This window comes from Chiloscyllium plagiosum, unplaced genomic scaffold (assembly GCF_037043375.1).
Source record: "Chiloscyllium plagiosum isolate Xiang-an unplaced genomic scaffold, Cpla_swu_hap1 HiC_scaffold_27, whole genome shotgun sequence".
Taxonomy (NCBI): Eukaryota; Metazoa; Chordata; class Chondrichthyes; order Orectolobiformes; family Hemiscylliidae; genus Chiloscyllium; species Chiloscyllium plagiosum.
Window position 1 is genome coordinate 72,871,642 of NW_028270165.1, and position 19,503 is coordinate 72,891,144.

General features: G+C 53.7%; 1 protein-coding gene across 1 annotated transcript in view; it reads right to left on the reverse strand.

The window, feature by feature from the left end:
- parp2 (poly (ADP-ribose) polymerase 2) overlaps positions 1-19,503 on the reverse strand; it is a 140,192-nt gene that overhangs the window by 80,274 nt on the left and 40,415 nt on the right. The window contains exons 11-13 of the mRNA XM_087975419.1: positions 13,182-13,335; positions 9,807-9,945; positions 572-635 (exon numbers count right to left, since the gene is read on the reverse strand). Of these exons, the coding sequence (XP_087831545.1) occupies positions 572-635; positions 9,807-9,945; positions 13,182-13,335 (357 nt within the window). The remainder of the gene's footprint in view (positions 1-571; positions 636-9,806; positions 9,946-13,181; positions 13,336-19,503) is intronic.

Consider the following 19,503-nt stretch of genomic DNA (forward strand, 5'->3'; position numbering starts at 1 on the left):
CAGTGAGTACAGGAGTCAGGAGGTCATGTCGCGTGCAATTCTGGTCTCCCTCCCCGTCGGTAAGGATGTTGTGAAAGGGTTCAGAAAAGATTTACAAGGAGGGTTTGAGTTAGAGGGAGAGGCTGAACAGGCTGGGGCTGTTTTCCCCCGGAGCGTCGGAGGCAGAGGGGGTGACCTGGTTTATAAAATATTGAGGGGGCGTGGATAGGGGTAAATAGGCAAGGTCTTTCCCCCCTCCCCCCCCGGGGCGGGGGGAGTCCAGAACTGGAGGGGCGTAGGTTTAGGGTGAGAGGGGAAAGGGAGCTGAGGGGTAACTTTCTCACCCAGAGGGTGGTGCGTGTGTGGAATGAGCTGCCAGAGGAAGGGGTGGAGGCTGGTACAATGACAGCATTGAAAAGGTGGATGGGGACAGGGATAGGAAGGGATTGGAGGGATAGGGGCCAAGCGCTGGCAAACGGGGGACTGGATTGGGTCAGGGATATCAGGGTCGGCACGGACGGGTTGGGCCGAAGGGTCTGCGCTGTCCATCTCTCTGACTCTCATCTCACAACCGGAAAGGGGTGCAAGTTACCTCCAGCAGTCCCACTTTCTCCTGCAGTTCCTTCTTGGTCCTGATCAAAGGAGGTGTCTTCAGCCTTTTGGGAGGAACGCGGAACACGCAGGTCAACAGGAGGGACGGTGCCTGTGGCGGTAACATCACTGAGACTAACACGCAGCCATTTGACACACGGGAAGTGGGAACTGTGGAAGGTTCATCACCGAGAGTGCAAACGATGAACCAGATGAAGTTTTTGAACACAAGAGGTCAAAAGAACTGGGGATTGTCTGCTGTTCATGAGAAAAACAAGGGAGTGGCTGTGGGAGAAAAACATTTTTTTTTCTCTCTGACACCTTTTCTTTCGCCGTTCCCGAGAGTGAGGGGATGCTTTGACACTCCTGTTCTGTTACCCCCGCACTACCAGCGCACGGTGGCGGTCCCCATATTTTCGGCAAAACGTTTCAGAAGCGACGGAGAGAGACGATATTGTTTAATGGCCCAACAGCCGCTCATCAAACACAGTGAATTTTGGGGGCTCGGCACGCCACGGCCTCCGAGCTCAGATGACGTGCGCGTGCTTTGGGGGGAGGGGGGCTTGGAAACTGTGCCTCGAATCCGTTAAGGTGGAAAACCACAGAATCCCTACACAGCGGGGGGAACAGGCCATTCGGCCCAACATGTCCACGCCGACCCTTTGGAAGAGCATCCCACCCAGGCTCATCCCCTGACCCGATACCTGTAACCCTGCATTCCCTACACCTCAAGCACCGAACCGACAACTCCCTGAAAATTATGGGAAATGTTGTACGGACAATCCACCCTAACCTGCACATCCCTGGGCACTATGGGTAATTTAGCACGGCCAATCCACCCTAACCTGCACATCCCTGGGCACTATGGGTAATTTAGCACGGCCAATCCACCCTAACCTGCACATCCCTGGGCACTATGGGTAATATAGCACGGCCAATCCACCCTAACCTGCACATCCCTGGGCACTATGGGTAATTTAGCACAGCCAATCCACTCTAACCAGCACATCCCTGGGCACTATGGGTAATATAGCACGGCCAATCCACCCTAACCTGTACATCCCTGGGCACTATGGGTTTATTAGCATGGTCAATCCACCCTAACCTGCACATCCCTGGGCACTATGGGTAATTTAGGATGGCCAATCCACCCTAACCTGCACATCTCTGGGCACTATGGGTAATTCAGCACGGCCAATCCACCCCAACCTGCATATCCCTGGGGACTATGGGTAATTTAGCACGGCCAATCCACCCCAACCTGCACATCCCTGGGCACTATGGGTAATTTAGCATGGCCAATCCACCCTAACCTGCACATCCCTGGGCACTATGGGTAATTTAGCACAGCCAATCCACCCGAACCTGCACATCCCTGGGCACTATGGGTAATTTAGCACAGCCAATCCACCCTAACCTGCACATCCCTGGGCACTATAGGTAATTTAGCACGGCCAATCCACCCGAACCTGCACATCCCTGGGCACTATGGGTAATTTAGCACGGCCAATCCACCCTAACCTGCACGTCCCTGGGGACTATGGGTAATTTATCACGGCCAATCCACCCTAACCTGCACGTCCCTGGGGACTATGGGTAATTTAGCACGGCCAATCCACCCTAACCTGCACATCGCTGAGCACTATGGGTAATTTAGCATGGCCAATCCACCCTAACCTGCACATCCCTGGGCACTATGGGTAATTTAGCACGGCCCATCCACCCTAACCTGCACCTCCCTGGGCACTATGGGTAATTTAGCACGGCCAATCCACCCTAACCTGCACGTCCCTAGGGACTATGGGTAATTTAGCACGGCCAATCCACCCTAACCTGCACATCCCTGGGGACTATGGGTAATTTAGCACGGCCAATCCACCCTAACCTGCACGTCCCTGGTCACTATGGGTAATTTAGCACGGCCAATCCACCCTAACCTGCACGTCCCTGGGGACTATGGGTAATTTAGCACGGCCAATCCACCCTAACCTGCACATCGCTAAGCACTATGGGTAATTTAGCATGGCCACTCCACCCTAACCTGCACATCCCTGGGCACTATGGGTAATTTAGCACGGCCCATCCACCCTAACCTGCACCTCCCTGGGCACTATGGGTAATTTAGCATGGCCAATCCACCCTAACCTGCACATTCCTGGGCACGATGGGTAATTTAGCACGGCCTATCCACCCTAACCTGTACATCCCTGGGCACTATGGGTAATTTAGCACGGCCAATCTACCCTAACCTGAACATCCCTGGGCACTATGGGTAATTTAGCATGGCCAATCTCCCTAACCTGCACATCCCTGGGCACTATGGGTAATTTAGCATGGCCAATCCACCCTAATCAGCACATCCCTGGGCACTATGGGTAATTTAGCACGGCCAATCCACCCTAACCTGCACATCCCTGGGCACTATGGGTAATTTAGCACGGCCAATCCACCCTAACCTGCACATCTCTGGGCATTATGGGTAATTTAGCACGGCCAATCCACCCTAACCTGCACATCCCTGGGCACTATGGGTAATTTAGCACGGCCAATCCACCCTAACCTGCACATCCCTGGGCACTATGGGTAATTTAGCACGGCCAATCCACCCTAACCTGCACATCCCTGGGCACTATGGGTAATTTAGCACGGCCAATCCACCCTAACCTACACATCCCTGGGCATTATGGGTAATTTAGCACGGCCAATCCACCCTAACCTGCACATCCCTGGGCACTATGGGTAATTTAGCACGGTCAATCCACCTTAACCTGCCCATCCCTGGGCACTATGGGAAATTTAGTACGGCCAATCCACCCGAACCTGCACATCCCTGGGCACTATGGGTAATTTAGCATGGCCAATCCACAATCACCTGCACATCCCTGGGCACTATGGGTAATCTAGCATGGCCAATCCACCCTAACCTGCACATCCCTGGGCACTATGGGTAATTTAGCATGGCCAATCCACAATCACCTGCACATCCCTGGGCACTATGGGTAATCTAGCATGGCCAATCCACCCTAACCAGCACATCCCTGGGCACTATGGGTAATTTAGCACGGTCAATCCACCCGAACCTGCACATCCCTGGGCACTATGGGTAATTTAGCACGGCCAATCCACCCGAACCTGCACATCCCTGGGCACTATGGGTAATTTAGCATGGCCAATCCACCCTAACCTGCACATCCCTGGGGACTATGGGTAATTTAGCACGGCCAATCCACCCTAACCTACACATCCTTGGGCACTATGGGTAATTTAGCACGGCCAATCCACCCGAACCTGCACATCCCTGGGCACTATGGGTAATTTAGCACGGCCAATCCACCCTAACCTGCACATCCCTGGGCACTATGGGTAATTTAGCACGGCCAATCCACCCTAACCTGCACATCCGTGGGGACTATGGGTAATTTAGCACGGCCAATCCACCCTTACCTACACATCCCTGGGCACTATGGGTAATTTAGCATGGCCAATCCACCCTATCCTGCACGTCCCTGGGGACTATGGGTAATTTAGCACGGCCAATCCACCCTAACCTGCACATCCCTGGGCACTATGGGTAATCTAGCACGGCCAATCCACCCTAACCTGCACGTCCCTGGGCACTATGGGTAATTTAGCACGGCCAATCCACCCTCACCTGCACATCCCTGGGCACTATGGGTAATTTAGCACGGCCAATCCACCCGAACCTGCACGTCCCTGGGCACTATGGGTAATTTAGCACGGCCAATCCACCCTCACCTGCACATCCCTGGGCACTATGGGTAATTTAGCATGGCCAATCCACCCTAAACCTGCACATCCCTGGGCACTATGGGTAATTTAGCATGGCCAATCCACCCTAACCTGCACATCCCTGGGCACTATGGGTAATTTAGCATGGCCAATACAGCATGGTCAATCCACCCGAACCTGCACATCCCTGGGCACTATGGGTAATTTAGCACGGCCAATCCACCCGAACCTGCACATCCCTGGGCACTATGGGTAATTTAGCACGGCCAATCCTCCCTAACCTGCACATCCCTGGGGACTATGGGTAATTTAGCACGGCCAATCCACCCTAACCTGCACGTCCCTGGGCACTATGGGTAATTTAGCACGGCCAATTCACCCGAACCTGCACATCCTTGGGCACTATGGGTAATTTAGCACGGCCAATCCACCCTAACCTGCACATCCCTGGGCACTATGGGTAATTTAGCACGGCCAATCCACCCTAACCTGCACGTCCCTGGGCACTATGGGTAATTTAGCACGGCCAATCCACCCTAACCTGCACGTCCCTGGGGACTATGGGTAATTTAGCACGGCCAATCCACCTGAACCTGCACGTCCCTGGGCACTATGGGTAATTTAGCACGGCCAATCCACCCTAACCTGCACATCCCTGGGCACTATGGGTAATTTAGCACGGCCAATCCACCCTAACCTGCACATCTCTGGGCACTATGGGTAATTCAGCACGGCCAATCCACCCCAACCTGCATATCCCTGGGGACTATGGGTAATTTAGCACGGCCAATCCACCCCAACCTGCACATCCCTGGGCACTATGGGTAATTTAGCATGGCCAATCCACCCTAACCTGCACATCCCTGGGCACTATGGGTAATTTAGCACAGCCAATCCACCCGAACCTGCACATCCCTGGGCACTATGGGTAATTTAGCACGGCCAATCCACCCTAACCTGCACATCCCTGGGCACTATAGGTAATTTAGCACGGCCAATCCACCCGAACCTGCACATCCCTGGGCACTATGGGTAATTTAGCATGGCCAATACAGCATGGTCAATCCACCCGAACCTGCACATCCCTGGGCACTATGGGTAATTTAGCACGGCCAATCCACCCGAACCTGCACATCCCTGGGCACTATGGGTAATTTAGCACGGCCAATCCTCCCTAACCTGCACATCCCTGGGGACTATGGGTAATTTAGCACGGCCAATCCACCCTAACCTGCACGTCCCTGGGCACTATGGGTAATTTAGCACGGCCAATTCACCCGAACCTGCACATCCTTGGGCACTATGGGTAATTTAGCACGGCCAATCCACCCAAACCTGCACATCCCTGGGCACTATGGGTAATTTAGCACGGCCAATCCACCCTAACCTGCACATCCCTGGGCACTATGGGTAATTTAGCACGGCCAATCCACCCTAACCTGCACGTCCCTGGGGACTATGGGTAATTTAGCACGGCCAATCCACCTGAACCTGCACGTCCCTGGGCACTATGGGTAATTTAGCACGGCCAATCCACCCTAACCTGCACATCCCTGGGCACTATGGGTAATTTAGCACGGCCAATCCACCCTAACCTGCACATCTCTGGGCACTATGGGTAATTCAGCACGGCCAATCCACCCCAACCTGCATATCCCTGGGGACTATGGGTAATTTAGCACGGCCAATCCACCCCAACCTGCACATCCCTGGGCACTATGGGTAATTTAGCATGGCCAATCCACCCTAACCTGCACATCCCTGGGCACTATGGGTAATTTAGCACAGCCAATCCACCCGAACCTGCACATCCCTGGGCACTATGGGTAATTTAGCACGGCCAATCCACCCTAACCTGCACATCTCTGGGCACTATGGGTAATTCAGCACGGCCAATCCACCCCAACCTGCATATCCCTGGGGACTATGGGTAATTTAGCACGGCCAATCCACCCCAACCTGCACATCCCTGGGCACTATGGGTAATTTAGCATGGCCAATCCACCCTAACCTGCACATCCCTGGGCACTATGGGTAATTTAGCACAGCCAATCCACCCGAACCTGCACATCCCTGGGCACTATGGGTAATTTAGCACGGCCAATCCACCCTAACCTGCACATCCCTGGGCACTATAGGTAATTTAGCACGGCCAATCCACCCGAACCTGCACATCCCTGGGCACTATGGGTAATTTAGCACGGCCCATCCACCCTAACCTGCACCTCCCTGGGCACTATGGGTAATTTAGCACGGCCCATCCACCCTAACCTGCACCTCCCTGGGCACTATGGGTAATTTAGCACGGCCAATCCACCCTAACCTGCACGTCCCTAGGGACTATGGGTAATTTAGCACGGCCAATCCACCCTAACCTGCACATCCCTGGGGACTATGGGTAATTTAGCACGGCCAATCCACCCTAACCTGCACGTCCCTGGTCACTATGGGTAATTTAGCACGGCCAATCCACCCTAACCTGCACGTCCCTGGGGACTATGGGTAATTTAGCACGGCCAATCCACCCTAACCTGCACATCGCTGAGCACTATGGGTAATTTAGCATGGCCACTCCACCCTAACCTGCACATCCCTGGGCACTATGGGTAATTTAGCACGGCCCATCCACCCTAACCTGCACCTCCCTGGGCACTATAGGTAATTTAGCATGGCCAATCCACCCTAACCTGCACATTCCTGGGCACGATGGGTAATTTAGCACGGCCTATCCACCCTAACCTGTACATCCCTGGGCACTATGGGTAATTTAGCACGGCCAATCTACCCTAACCTGAACATCCCTGGGCACTATGGGTAATTTAGCACGGCCAATCCACCCTAACCTGCACATCCCTGGGCACTATGGGTAATTTAGCACGGCCAATCCACCCTAACCTGCACATCTCTGGGCATTATGGGTAATTTAGCACGGCCAATCCACCCTAACCTGCACATCCCTGGGCACTATGGGTAATTTAGCACGGCCAATCCACCCTAACCTGCACATCCCTGGGCACTATGGGTAATTTAGCACGGCCAATCCACCCTAACCTGCACATCCCTGGGCACTATGGGTAATTTAGCACGGCCAATCCACCCTAACCTACACATCCCTGGGCATTATGGGTAATTTAGCACGGCCAATCCACCCTAACCTGCACATCCCTGGGCACTATGGGTAATTTAGCACGGTCAATCCACCTTAACCTGCCCATCCCTGGGCACTATGGGAAATTTAGTACGGCCAATCCACCCGAACCTGCACATCCCTGGGCACTATGGGTAATTTAGCATGGCCAATCCACAATCACCTGCACATCCCTGGGCACTATGGGTAATCTAGCATGGCCAATCCACCCTAACCTGCACATCCCTGGGCACTATGGGTAATTTAGCATGGCCAATCCACAATCACCTGCACATCCCTGGGCACTATGGGTAATCTAGCATGGCCAATCCACCCTAACCAGCACATCCCTGGGCACTATGGGTAATTTAGCACGGTCAATCCACCCGAACCTGCACATCCCTGGGCACTATGGGTAATTTAGCACGGCCAATCCACCCGAACCTGCACATCCCTGGGCACTATGGGTAATTTAGCATGGCCAATCCACCCTAACCTGCACATCCCTGGGGACTATGGGTAATTTAGCACGGCCAATCCACCCTAACCTACACATCCTTGGGCACTATGGGTAATTTAGCATGGCCAATCCACCCGAACCTGCACATCCCTGGGCACTATGGGTAATTTAGCACGGCCAATCCACCCTAACCTGCACATCCCTGGGCACTATGGGTAATTTAGCACGGCCAATCCACCCTAACCTGCACATCCGTGGGGACTATGGGTAATTTAGCACGGCCAATCCACCCTTACCTACACATCCCTGGGCACTATGGGTAATTTAGCATGGCCAATCCACCCTATCCTGCACGTCCCTGGGGACTATGGGTAATTTAGCACGGCCAATCCACCCTAACCTGCACATCCCTGGGCACTATGGGTAATCTAGCACGGCCAATCCACCCTAACCTGCACGTCCCTGGGCACTATGGGTAATTTAGCACGGCCAATCCACCCTCACCTGCACATCCCTGGGCACTATGGGTAATTTAGCACGGCCAATCCACCCTAACCTGCACGTCCCTGGGCACTATGGGTAATTTAGCACGGCCAATCCACCCTCACCTGCACATCCCTGGGCACTATGGGTAATTTAGCATGGCCAATCCACCCTAAACCTGCACATCCCTGGGCACTATGGGTAATTTAGCATGGCCAATCCACCCTAACCTGCACATCCCTGGGCACTATGGGTAATTTAGCATGGCCAATACAGCATGGTCAATCCACCCGAACCTGCACATCCCTGGGCACTATGGGTAATTTAGCACGGCCAATCCACCCGAACCTGCACATCCCTGGGCACTATGGGTAATTTAGCACGGCCAATCCTCCCTAACCTGCACATCCCTGGGGACTATGGGTAATTTAGCACGGCCAATCCACCCTAACCTGCACGTCCCTGGGCACTATGGGTAATTTAGCACGGCCAATTCACCCGAACCTGCACATCCTTGGGCACTATGGGTAATTTAGCACGGCCAATCCACCCTAACCTGCACATCCCTGGGCACTATGGGTAATTTAGCACGGCCAATCCACCCTAACCTGCACATCCCTGGGCACTATGGGTAATTTAGCACGGCCAATCCACCCTAACCTGCACGTCCCTGGGGACTATGGGTAATTTAGCACGGCCAATCCACCTGAACCTGCACGTCCCTGGGCACTATGGGTAATTTAGCACGGCCAATCCACCCTAACCTGCACGTCCCTGGGCACTATGGGTAATTTAGCACGGCCAATCCACCCTAACCTGCACATCCCTGAACACTATGGGTAATTTAGGACGGCCAATTCACCCTAACCTGCACATCCCTGGGGCCTATGGGTAATTTAGCACGGCCAATCCACCCTAACCTACACATCCTTGGGCACTATGGGTAATTTAGCACCGCTAATCCACCATAACCTACACATCCCTGGAGACTATGGGTAATTTAGCACGGCCAATCCACCCTGACCTGCACATCCCTGGGGACTATGGGTAATTTATCACGGCCAATCCACCCTAACCTGCACATCCCTGGGCACTATGGGTAATTTAGCACAGCCAATCCACCCTAACCTGTACAATTTGGATTGTGGGTGGAAACCGGAGGCTCCAGAAGAAGACAATGTGCCAACTGCACACAGATGGCCACCCGAGGGTTGAACTGAACCCAGATCCCGTGCACCGTGGGGCAGCGGCTTTGACCTCTGTGCCCCCACCCGATCGGTGTACAAGCACCAGCCCTCTGCACATGACACCCACATTCCCGGGGACAGGTTGAAGGGATTGGGGGCTTCCTTCAGTGGAGGAACGCCCACAGGAGTGGCCGGAACCGACATCTCGCAGGCTCTGCCCTGCTCTTACCCGAAGTCGTGCGGTATCCTGGTGTAGAACTCGTTGCAGGCCTCCACCAGGGCCTTCCCGCTCACCTTCCGGTTAATACAATCCTCAATCTTCTGCAGGGAGAGGTAGCCAGCTTTAATCTGGGCCGCAGTCAGTTTACCTGACAGAGGGAGACACCAACAGGGTGAGCGGTCACACAAGTTGAGTAAATCGGACCGGCCTTCTCTCTAGAATTCATTGATAGGAAGTGGACTCGCAGGGTAGACTGGGCGGAGGAGGAGGCTTTTGGTATGCTTTCCTTTATTGGTCAGAGTACGGAGTACAGGAGTTGGGAGGTCATGTTGCGGCTGGACAGGACGTTGGTTAGGGCCACTTTTGGAATATTGCGTGCAGTTCTGGTCTCTCCCTGCTACAGGAAGGATGTTGTGAAAGGGTTCAGAAAAGATTCACAAGGACGTTGGAGCTGCAGGGAGAGGTTGAATAGGCTGGGGCTGTTTTCCCTGGAGCGTCGGGCGGCTGAGGGGTGATCTTACAGAGGTTTATAAAACCATGAGAGGTATGGATACGATAAATAGACAAGGTCTTTTCCCCCCCGGGGTTGGGGGAGTCCAGAACCCGAGGGACGTAGGTTTAGGGTGAGAGGGGAAAGGGACCCGAGGGATAACTTTTCTCACGCAGAGGGTGGTGCGTGTGTGGAACGAGCTGCCAGAGGAAGTGGTGGAGGCTGGTATGATGACAGCATTTAAAAAGTGGATGGGGACAGGGATAGGAAGGGATTGGAGGGATACGGGCCAAGTGCTGGCGAACGGGACGAGATTAGGTTAGGGGTATCTGGGTCGGCACAGACGGGTTGGGCCGAAGGGCCTGTGTCCGTGCTGTGTGGCTCTGTGAGTGCGCCCGCGTGGCCGGGAGAATCTAAACAGAAGTAGATGGGGCCGAGGGAGACAGTCTCGGTGGGCGGGAGGTCTGATCACTCAGGAGGGCAACACAGAATATAGAAGAGAGAACAGTGCAGCACAGTTCAGGCCCCTCGATGCTCAGGCTGACCCATGTACCCTTCACTCTACTGTGTTCCACGTGCAATGGAGAGAATTGCGTTCCCTCGGAGGGTTGGGGGACCTTTGGAATTCTCTCACCCAAGGGGCTGGGGGGGGGGGGGTCGCTGAAGGTCGGGAACGATTTATCGAGGGGTGGGGAGCGGGTGGGAAAGCGGGTGATTGTGAATGGTGGGAGTGGGTCAGATGGCCTACACCTGACCTTGCTTCCCATCATCTCCGGCCCTGAGTAGCCAATGCGACATCTCAGGATCGTCAACGCTCGGTGACCCGTTTTTCAGCGGCAGCCAGCCTTCACTCAGACTCACTCCTGACTCGGTCAGACGCCGGCGTTGCCCCGGTTACCCTCGCTCCACAGATGGCGCAGAACGTTTGAGCCGGTGGAATTGGAGGGCGCTGAGGTGCCGTGGCAGTGGTCCTTCATGGTGAGTTATTAACCCAACGCCCATCTTGGGGGTAGAGCTGCAGAGAAACGAGGGGAGGACGTCGCTGATTCCCCCCCCCCATGGGGCTGACGTACGGGCCGAATGATGTCGTGAGAAGACAAGGACCCTCAAGGCCAGAGTTACACTCTTGCTGGGGGGCGCTCACGGTGGGATCGTACGATGATGCATTACAATCCTTCTCAGAATTTACATCCTCGACTGAAAGTTGGATCAGGTCCATTGGGATTGTGTCCAATGGGAGTGAATGGGAAGGGGGTTTGGGGTCCATTGGGATTGTGTCCAATGGGAGTGAATGGGAAGGGGGTTTGGGGTCCATTGGGATTGTGTCCAATGGGAGTGAATGGGAAGGGGGTTTGGGTCCATTGGGATTGTGTCCAATGGGAGTGAATGGGAAGGGGGTTTGGGGTCCATTGGGATTGTGTCCAATGGGAGTGAATGGGAAGGGGGTTTGGGGTCCATTGGGATTGTGTCCAATGGGAGTGAATGGGAAGGGGGTTTGGGGTCCATTGGGATTGTGTCCAGTGGGAGTGAATGGGAAGGGGGTTTGGGGTCCATTGGGATTGTGTCCAGTGGGAGTGAATGGGAAGGGGGTTTGGGGTCCATTGGGATTGTGTCCAGTGGGAGTGAATGGGAAGGGGGTTTGGGGTCCATTGGGATTGTGTCCAATGGGAGTGAACGGGAAGGGGGTTTGGGGTCCATTGGGATTGTGTCCAATGGGAGTGAACGGGAAGGGGGTTTGGGGTCCATTGGGATTGTGTCCAATGGGAGCGAATGGGAAGAGGGTTTGGGGTCCATTGGGATTGTGTCCAGTGGGAGTGAATGGGAAGGGGGTTTGGGTCCATTGGGATTGTGTCCAATGGGAGTGAATGGGAAGGGGGTTTGGGGTCCATTGGGATTGTGTCCAATGGGAGTGAACGGGAAGGGGGTTTGGGGTCCATTGGGATTGTGTCCAATGGGAGCGAATGGGAAGGGGGTTTGGGGTCCATGGGGATTGTGTCCAATGGGAGTGAATGGGAAGGGGGTTTGGGGTCCATTGGGATTGTGTCCAACGGGAGTGAATGGGAAGGGGGTTTGGGGTCCATTGGGATTGTGTCCAATGGGAGTGAATGGGAAGGGGGTTTGGGGTCCATTGGGATTGTGTCCAATGGGAGTGAATGGGAATGGGGTTTGGGGTCCATTGGGATTGTGTCCAATGGGAGTGAATGGGAAGGGGGTTTGGGGTCCATTGGGATTGTGTCCAATGGGAGTGAATGGGAAGGAGGGGTTGGTTCCATTGGGATTGTGTCCAATGGGAGTGAATGGGAAGGAGGGGGTTTGGGGTCCATTGGGATTGTGTCCAATGGGAGTGAATGGGAAGGGGGTTTGGGGTCCATTGGGATTGTGTCCAATGGGAGTGAATGGGAAGGAGGGGTTGGTTCCATTGGGATTGTGTCCAATGGGAGTGAATGGGAAGGAAGGGGTTTGGGGTCCATTGGGAGTGAATGAGAAGGAGGGGTTGGTTCCATTGGGATTGTGTCCAATGGGAGTGAATGGGAAGGGGGTTTGGGCTCCAGTGGGATTGTGTCCAATGGGAGTGAATGGGAAGGGGGTTTGGGGTCCATTGGGATTGTGTCCAATGGGAGTGAATGGGAAGCGGGTTTGGGGTCCATTGTGATTGTGTCCAATGGGAGTGAATGGGAAGGGGGTTTGGGGTCCAGTGGGATTGTGTCCAATGGGCGTGAATGGGAAGGGGGGATTTGGGGTCCATTGGGATTGGGATGGGACTGGGAGTGGGAGTGAGAGTGGGGTGGGACTGCATCCCTCGTTGTAAAGAACCTCCAGTGAACCCAGCCCGTCTTCACCCAGTCACAAGTGACCCAAACATCATACATTGAGAGTCCAGTCCGTATTCTTACCCAGTGGAGCCTTCTTGGTATCATATTTCATCTGGACCACCATCTCCTCCATGGCCTTAATGTTGCAAATCAGCTCAACCAGCTCCTGCACACGATGGTCTAGCTTTGACTCCAACTTGGGGACCTTCTCCGTCTGTCCTACCTTGGTGCTCTGCTGTAACATGGGAACCAACAGGTCAGTGGGGTGAGCCCGCTGCGCGTGAGCGTGACCCATTGACAACATCCGCTTTCTTCCAAACCCGTGACTGAAGGTCAGCGTCGCGTCATGGTCACTGCACTGGAGGAAGCCATTTGGTCAGCTGCTCCCAGTCCAACTTCCTACAACAGCGGCTCATCTCCCCCTAGTGCCCTCGCATCTCCTCCCTCTGCGGCATTGCAAATATCTTCAGATACATGTTCAATTTGTAGAGTCATGGAGATGTACAGCACTGAAACAGACCTTTCGGTCCAACTCGTCCCATGCCAGATATCCCAACCCAATCTAGTCCCGTTTGCCAGCGCTTGGCCCATATCCCTCTAAACCTTTCCTATTCCTGTCCCCAACCAGATGTCTTCCAAATGCTGTCATTGTACCAGCCTGCACCCCTTCCTCTGGCAGCTCATTCCATACACGCGCCACCCTGTGTGTGAAAAAGTTGTGCCTCAAGTCCTTTTTAAACCTTTCCCCCTCACCTCCTCCACCCCAGGGAAAAGACCTTGTCTATTTATCCTATCGATGCCCCCTCATGATTTTATAAACCTCTATATGATCACCCCCTCAGCCTCCGACGCTCCGGGGAAAACAGCCCCAGCCGTTCAGCCTCTCCCTGTAGCTCAAACCCTTCAAACCATGGCAACATCCTTGCAAATCCTTTCAGGTTTCACAACATCCTTCCTATAGCAGGGAGACTTGAACTTGCGAGGGCGGCACGGTGGCACAGTGGTTAGCACTGCTGCCTCACAGCGCCTGAGACCCGGATTCATTTCCCACCTCAGGCGACTGTGTGGAGTTTGCACATTCTCCCCGTGTCTGTGTGGGTTTCCTCCGGGTGCTCCGGTTTCTTCCCACAGTCCAAAGATGTGCAGGTCAGGTGAATTGGCCATGCTAAATTGCCCGTAGGGTCAGGTAAGGGGTAAATGTAGGGGTATGGATGGGTTACGCTTCGGCGGGTCGGTGTGGACTTGTTGGGCCGAAGGGCCTGTTTCCATACTGTAATGTAATCTAAACTTAATGCAGTATCCCAAAGTGTGTATCAACGTCATGTACAGGTCTCTTATCTCTTGATTCATTCTTGTTAAGTCTTTTCCTGTGCCGTCTCCAATCCCTCCACCCTCTTCCTGAAGTTTCTGCTACCATTTCAAACTACTCCGTGCTGGCTTCTGTCTTCTACCCTCTGCGTTGTCTGTCCTTAGTTTCCCCCACCCTTGAGAAGGCGGGGGGGTAAGTCACCTTCTGGAACCGCTGCAGTCCAGTGCAGTGGGGTAGACCCACAATGCCCCAATCCCAGGATGCTGACACAGCAAGGAACGGCCGATATGTTTCCGAGTCGGGACAGGGAGTGGCTTGGAGCGGGGAGGGTGGGGGGGGAGGAATTGCAGGGGGTGTGGTGTTCCAATGTGCCTGCTGTCCCTTGAATGTTAAAAGTTTGCCGCCCAGTCTTGAACCCTCCCACACCAGCAAAACATTGAGGTACAGTACTGGTGGGGACAGGTCTGTCACTGTATAACACTGGGGTACATTACCGGTGGCGACCGGTCTGTCACTGTATAACACTGGGGTACAGTACTGGTGGGGACAGGTCTGTCAGTGTATAACAGTGGGGTACAGTACTGGTGGGGACAGGTCTGTCACTGTATAACACTGGGGTACAGTACTGGTGGGGACAGGTCTGTCACTGTATAACACTGGGGTACAGTACTGGTGGGGACCGGTCTGTCAGTGTATAACAGTGGGGTACAGTACTGGTGGGGACAGGTCTGTCACTGTATAACACTGGGGTACAGTACTGGGGTGGATAGGTCTGTCACTGTATAACACTGAGGTACAGTACTGGTGGGGACAGGTCTGTCACTGTATAACACTGGGGTACATTACCAGTGGGGACCGGTCTGTCACTGTATAACACTGGGGTACAGTACTGGTGTGGATAGGTCTGTCACTGTATAACACTGGGGTACAGTACTGGTGGGGACAGGTCTGTCACTGTATAACACTGAGGTACAGTACTGGTGGGGACAGGTCTGTCACTGTATAACACTGGGGTACATTACCAGTGGGGACCGGTCTGTCACTGTATAACACTGGGGTACAGTACTGGTGGGGACAGGTCTGTCAGTGTATAACACTGGGGTACAGTACTGGTGGGGACAGGTCTGTCACTGTATAACACTGGGGTACAGTACTGGTGGGGACTGGTCTGTCACTGTATAACACTGGGATACAGTACTGGTGGGGACCGGTCTGTCACTGTATAACAGTGGGGTACAGTACTGGTGGGGACAGGTCTGTCACTGTATAACACTGGGGTACAGTACTGGGGTGGATAGGTCTGTCACTGTATAACACTGGGGTACAGTACTGGTGGGGACAGGTCTGTCACTGTATAACATTGGGGCACAGTACTGGTGGGGACCGGTCTGTCACTGTATAACACTGGGGTACAGTATTGGTGGGGACAGGTCTGTCACTGTATAACACTGAGGTACAGTACTGGTGGGGACAGGTCTGTCACTGTATAACATTGGGGCACAGTACTGGTGGGGACCGGTCTGTCACTGTATAACACTGGGGTACAGTACCGGTGGGGACAGGTCTGTCACTGTATAACACTGGGGTACAGTACTGGTGGGGACTGGTCTGTCACTGTATAACACTGGGGTACAGTACTGGTGGGGATAGGTCTGTCACTGTATAACACTGGGGTACAGTACTGGGGTGGATAGGTCTGTCACTGTATAACACTGGGGTACAGTACTGGTGGGGACAGGTCTGTCACTGTATAACACTGGGGTACAGTACTGGGGTGGATTGGTCTGTCACTGTATAACACTGGGGTACAGTACTGGGGTGGATAGGTCTGTCACTGTATAACACTGGGGTACAGTACTGGTGGGGACAGGTCTGTCACTGTATAACACTGGGGTACATTACCGGTGGGGACCGGTCTGTCACTGTATAACACTGGGGTACAGTACTGGTGGGGACAGGTCTGTCAGTGTATAACACTGGGGTACAGTACTGGCGGGGACAGGTCTGTCACTGTATAACACTGGGGTACAGTACTGGTGGGGACTGGTCTGTCACTGTATAACACTGGGGTACAGTACTGGTGGGGACAGGTCTGTCACTGTATAACACTGAGGTACAGTACTGGTGGAGACAGGTCTGTCACTGTATAACACTGGGGTACAGTACTGGTGTGGATAGGTCTGTCACTGCATAACACTGGGGTACAGTACTGGTGGGGATGGGTCTGTCGCTGTATAACACTGGGGTACAGTACTGGTGGGGACGGGTCTGTCGCTGTATAACACTGGGGTACAGTACTGGCGGGGACAGGTCTGTCACTGTATAACACTGGGGTACAGTACTGGGGTGGATATGTCTGTCACTGTATAACACTGGGGTACAGTACTGGGGTGGATAGGTCTGTCACTGTATAACACTGGGGTACAGTACTGGCGGGGACAGGTCTGTCACTGTATAACACTGGGGTACAGTACTGGTGTGGATAGGTCTGTCACTGTATAACACTGAGGTACAGTACTGGTGGGGACAGGTCTGTCACTGTATAACACTGGGGTACATTCCTGGTGGGGACAGGTCTGTCACTGTATAACACTGGGGTACAGTACTGGTGGGGACAGGTCTGTCACTGTATAACACTGGGGTACAGTACTGGTGGGGACAGGTCTGTCACTGTATAACACTGGGGTACAGTACTGGTGTGGATAGGTCTGTCACTGTATAACACTGAGGTACAGTACTGGTGGGGACAGGTCTGTCACTGTATAACACTGGGGTACATTCCTGGTGGGGACAGGTCTGTCACTGTATAACACTGGGGTACAGTACTGGTGGGGACAGGTCTGTCACTTTATAACACTGGGGTACAGTACCGGTGGGGACCGGTCTGTCACTGTATAACACTGGGGTACAGTACTGGTGGGGATAGGTCTGTCAGTGTATAACGCTGGGGTACAGTACTGGTGGGGACAGGTCTGTCACTGTATAACACTGGGGTACAGTACCGGTGGGGACCGGTCTGTCACTGTATAACACTGGGGTACAGTACTGGTGGGGATAGGTCTGTCAGTGTATAACGCTGGGGTACAGTACTGGTGGGGACAGGTCTGTCACTGTATAACACTGGGGTACAGTACTGCTGGGGACAGGTCTGTCCCTGTATAACACTGGGGTACAGTACTGGCGGGGACAGGTCTGTCCCTGTATAACACTGGGGTACAGTACTGGTGGGGACAGGTCTGTCACTGTATAACGCTGGGGTACAGTACTGGTGGGGACAGGTCTGTCACTGTATAACACTGGGGTACAGTACTGGTGGGGACAGGTCTGTCACTGTATAACACTGAGGTACAGTACTGGTGGGGACAGGTCTGTCACTGTATAACACTGGGGTACATTCCTGGTGGGGACAGGTCTGTCCCTGTATAACACTGGGGTACAGTACTGGTGGGGACAGGTCTGTCACTGTATAACACTGGGGTACAGTACCGGTGGGGACCGGTCTGTCACTGTATAACATTGAGGTACAGTACTGGCGGGGACAGGTCTGTCACTGTATAACACTGGGGTACAGTACTGGGGTGGATATGTCTGTCACTGTATAACACTGGGGTACAGTACTGGGGTGGATAGGTCTGTCACTGTATAACACTGGGGTACAGTACTGGCGGGGACAGGTCTGTCACTGTATAACACTGGGGTACAGTACTGGTGTGGATAGGTCTGTCACTGTATAACACTGAGGTACAGTACTGGTGGGGACAGGTCTGTCACTGTATAACACTGGGGTACAGTACTGGTGGGGACAGGTCTGTCACTGTATAACGCTGGGGTACAGTACTGGTGGGGACAGGTCTGTCACTGTATAACACTGAGGTACAGTACTGGTGGGGACAGGTCTGTCACTGTATAACACTGGGGTACATTCCTGGTGGGGACAGGTCTGTCACTGTATAACACTGGGGTACAGTACTGGTGGGGACAGGTCTGTCACTTTATAACACTGGGGTACAGTACCGGTGGGGACCGGTCTGTCACTGTATAACACTGGGGTACAGTACTGGTGGGGACAGGTCTGTCACTGTATAACACTGAGGTACAGTACTGGTGGGGACAGGTCTGTCACTGTATAACACTGGGGTACATTCCTGGTGGGGACAGGTCTGTCACTGTATAACACTGGGGTACAGTACTGGTGGGGACAGGTCTGTCACTTTATAACACTGGGGTACAGTACCGGTGGGGACCGGTCTGTCACTGTATAACACTGGGGTACAGTACTGGTGGGGACAGGTCTGTCACTGTATAACACTGAGGTACAGTACTGGTGGGGACAGGTCTGTCACTGTATAACACTGGGGTACATTCCTGGTGGGGACAGGTCTGTCACTGTATAACACTGGGGTACAGTACTGGTGGGGACAGGTCTGTCACTTTATAACACTGGGGTACAGTACCGGTGGGGACCGGTCTGTCACTGTATAACACTGGGGTACAGTACTGGTGGGGATAGGTCTGTCAGTGTATAACACTGGGGTACAGTACCGGTGGGGACCGGTCTGTCACTGTATAACACTGGGGTACAGTACTGGTGGGGATAGGTCTGTCAGTGTATAACGCTGGGGTACAGTACTGGTGGGTACAGGTCTGTCACTGTATAACACTGGGGTACAGTACTGCTGGGGACAGGTCTGTCCCTGTATAACACTGGGGTACAGTACTGGCGGGGACAGGTCTGTCCCTGTATAACACTGGGGTACAGTACTGGTGGGGACAGGTCTGTCACTGTATAACACTGGGGTACAGTACTGGCGGGGACAGGTCTGTCACTGTATAACACTGGGGTACAGTACTGGTGGGGACAGGTCTGTCACTGTATAACACTGGGGTACAGTACTGGTGGGGACAGATCTGTCACTGTATAACACTGGGGTACAGTACTGGTGGGGATGGGTCTGTCGCTGTATAACACTGGGGTACAGTACTGGTGTGGATAGGTCTGTCACTGTATAACACTGGGGTACAGTACTGGTGGGGATGGGTCTGTCGCTGTATAACACTGGGGTACAGTACTGGTGGGGACAGATCTGTCACTGT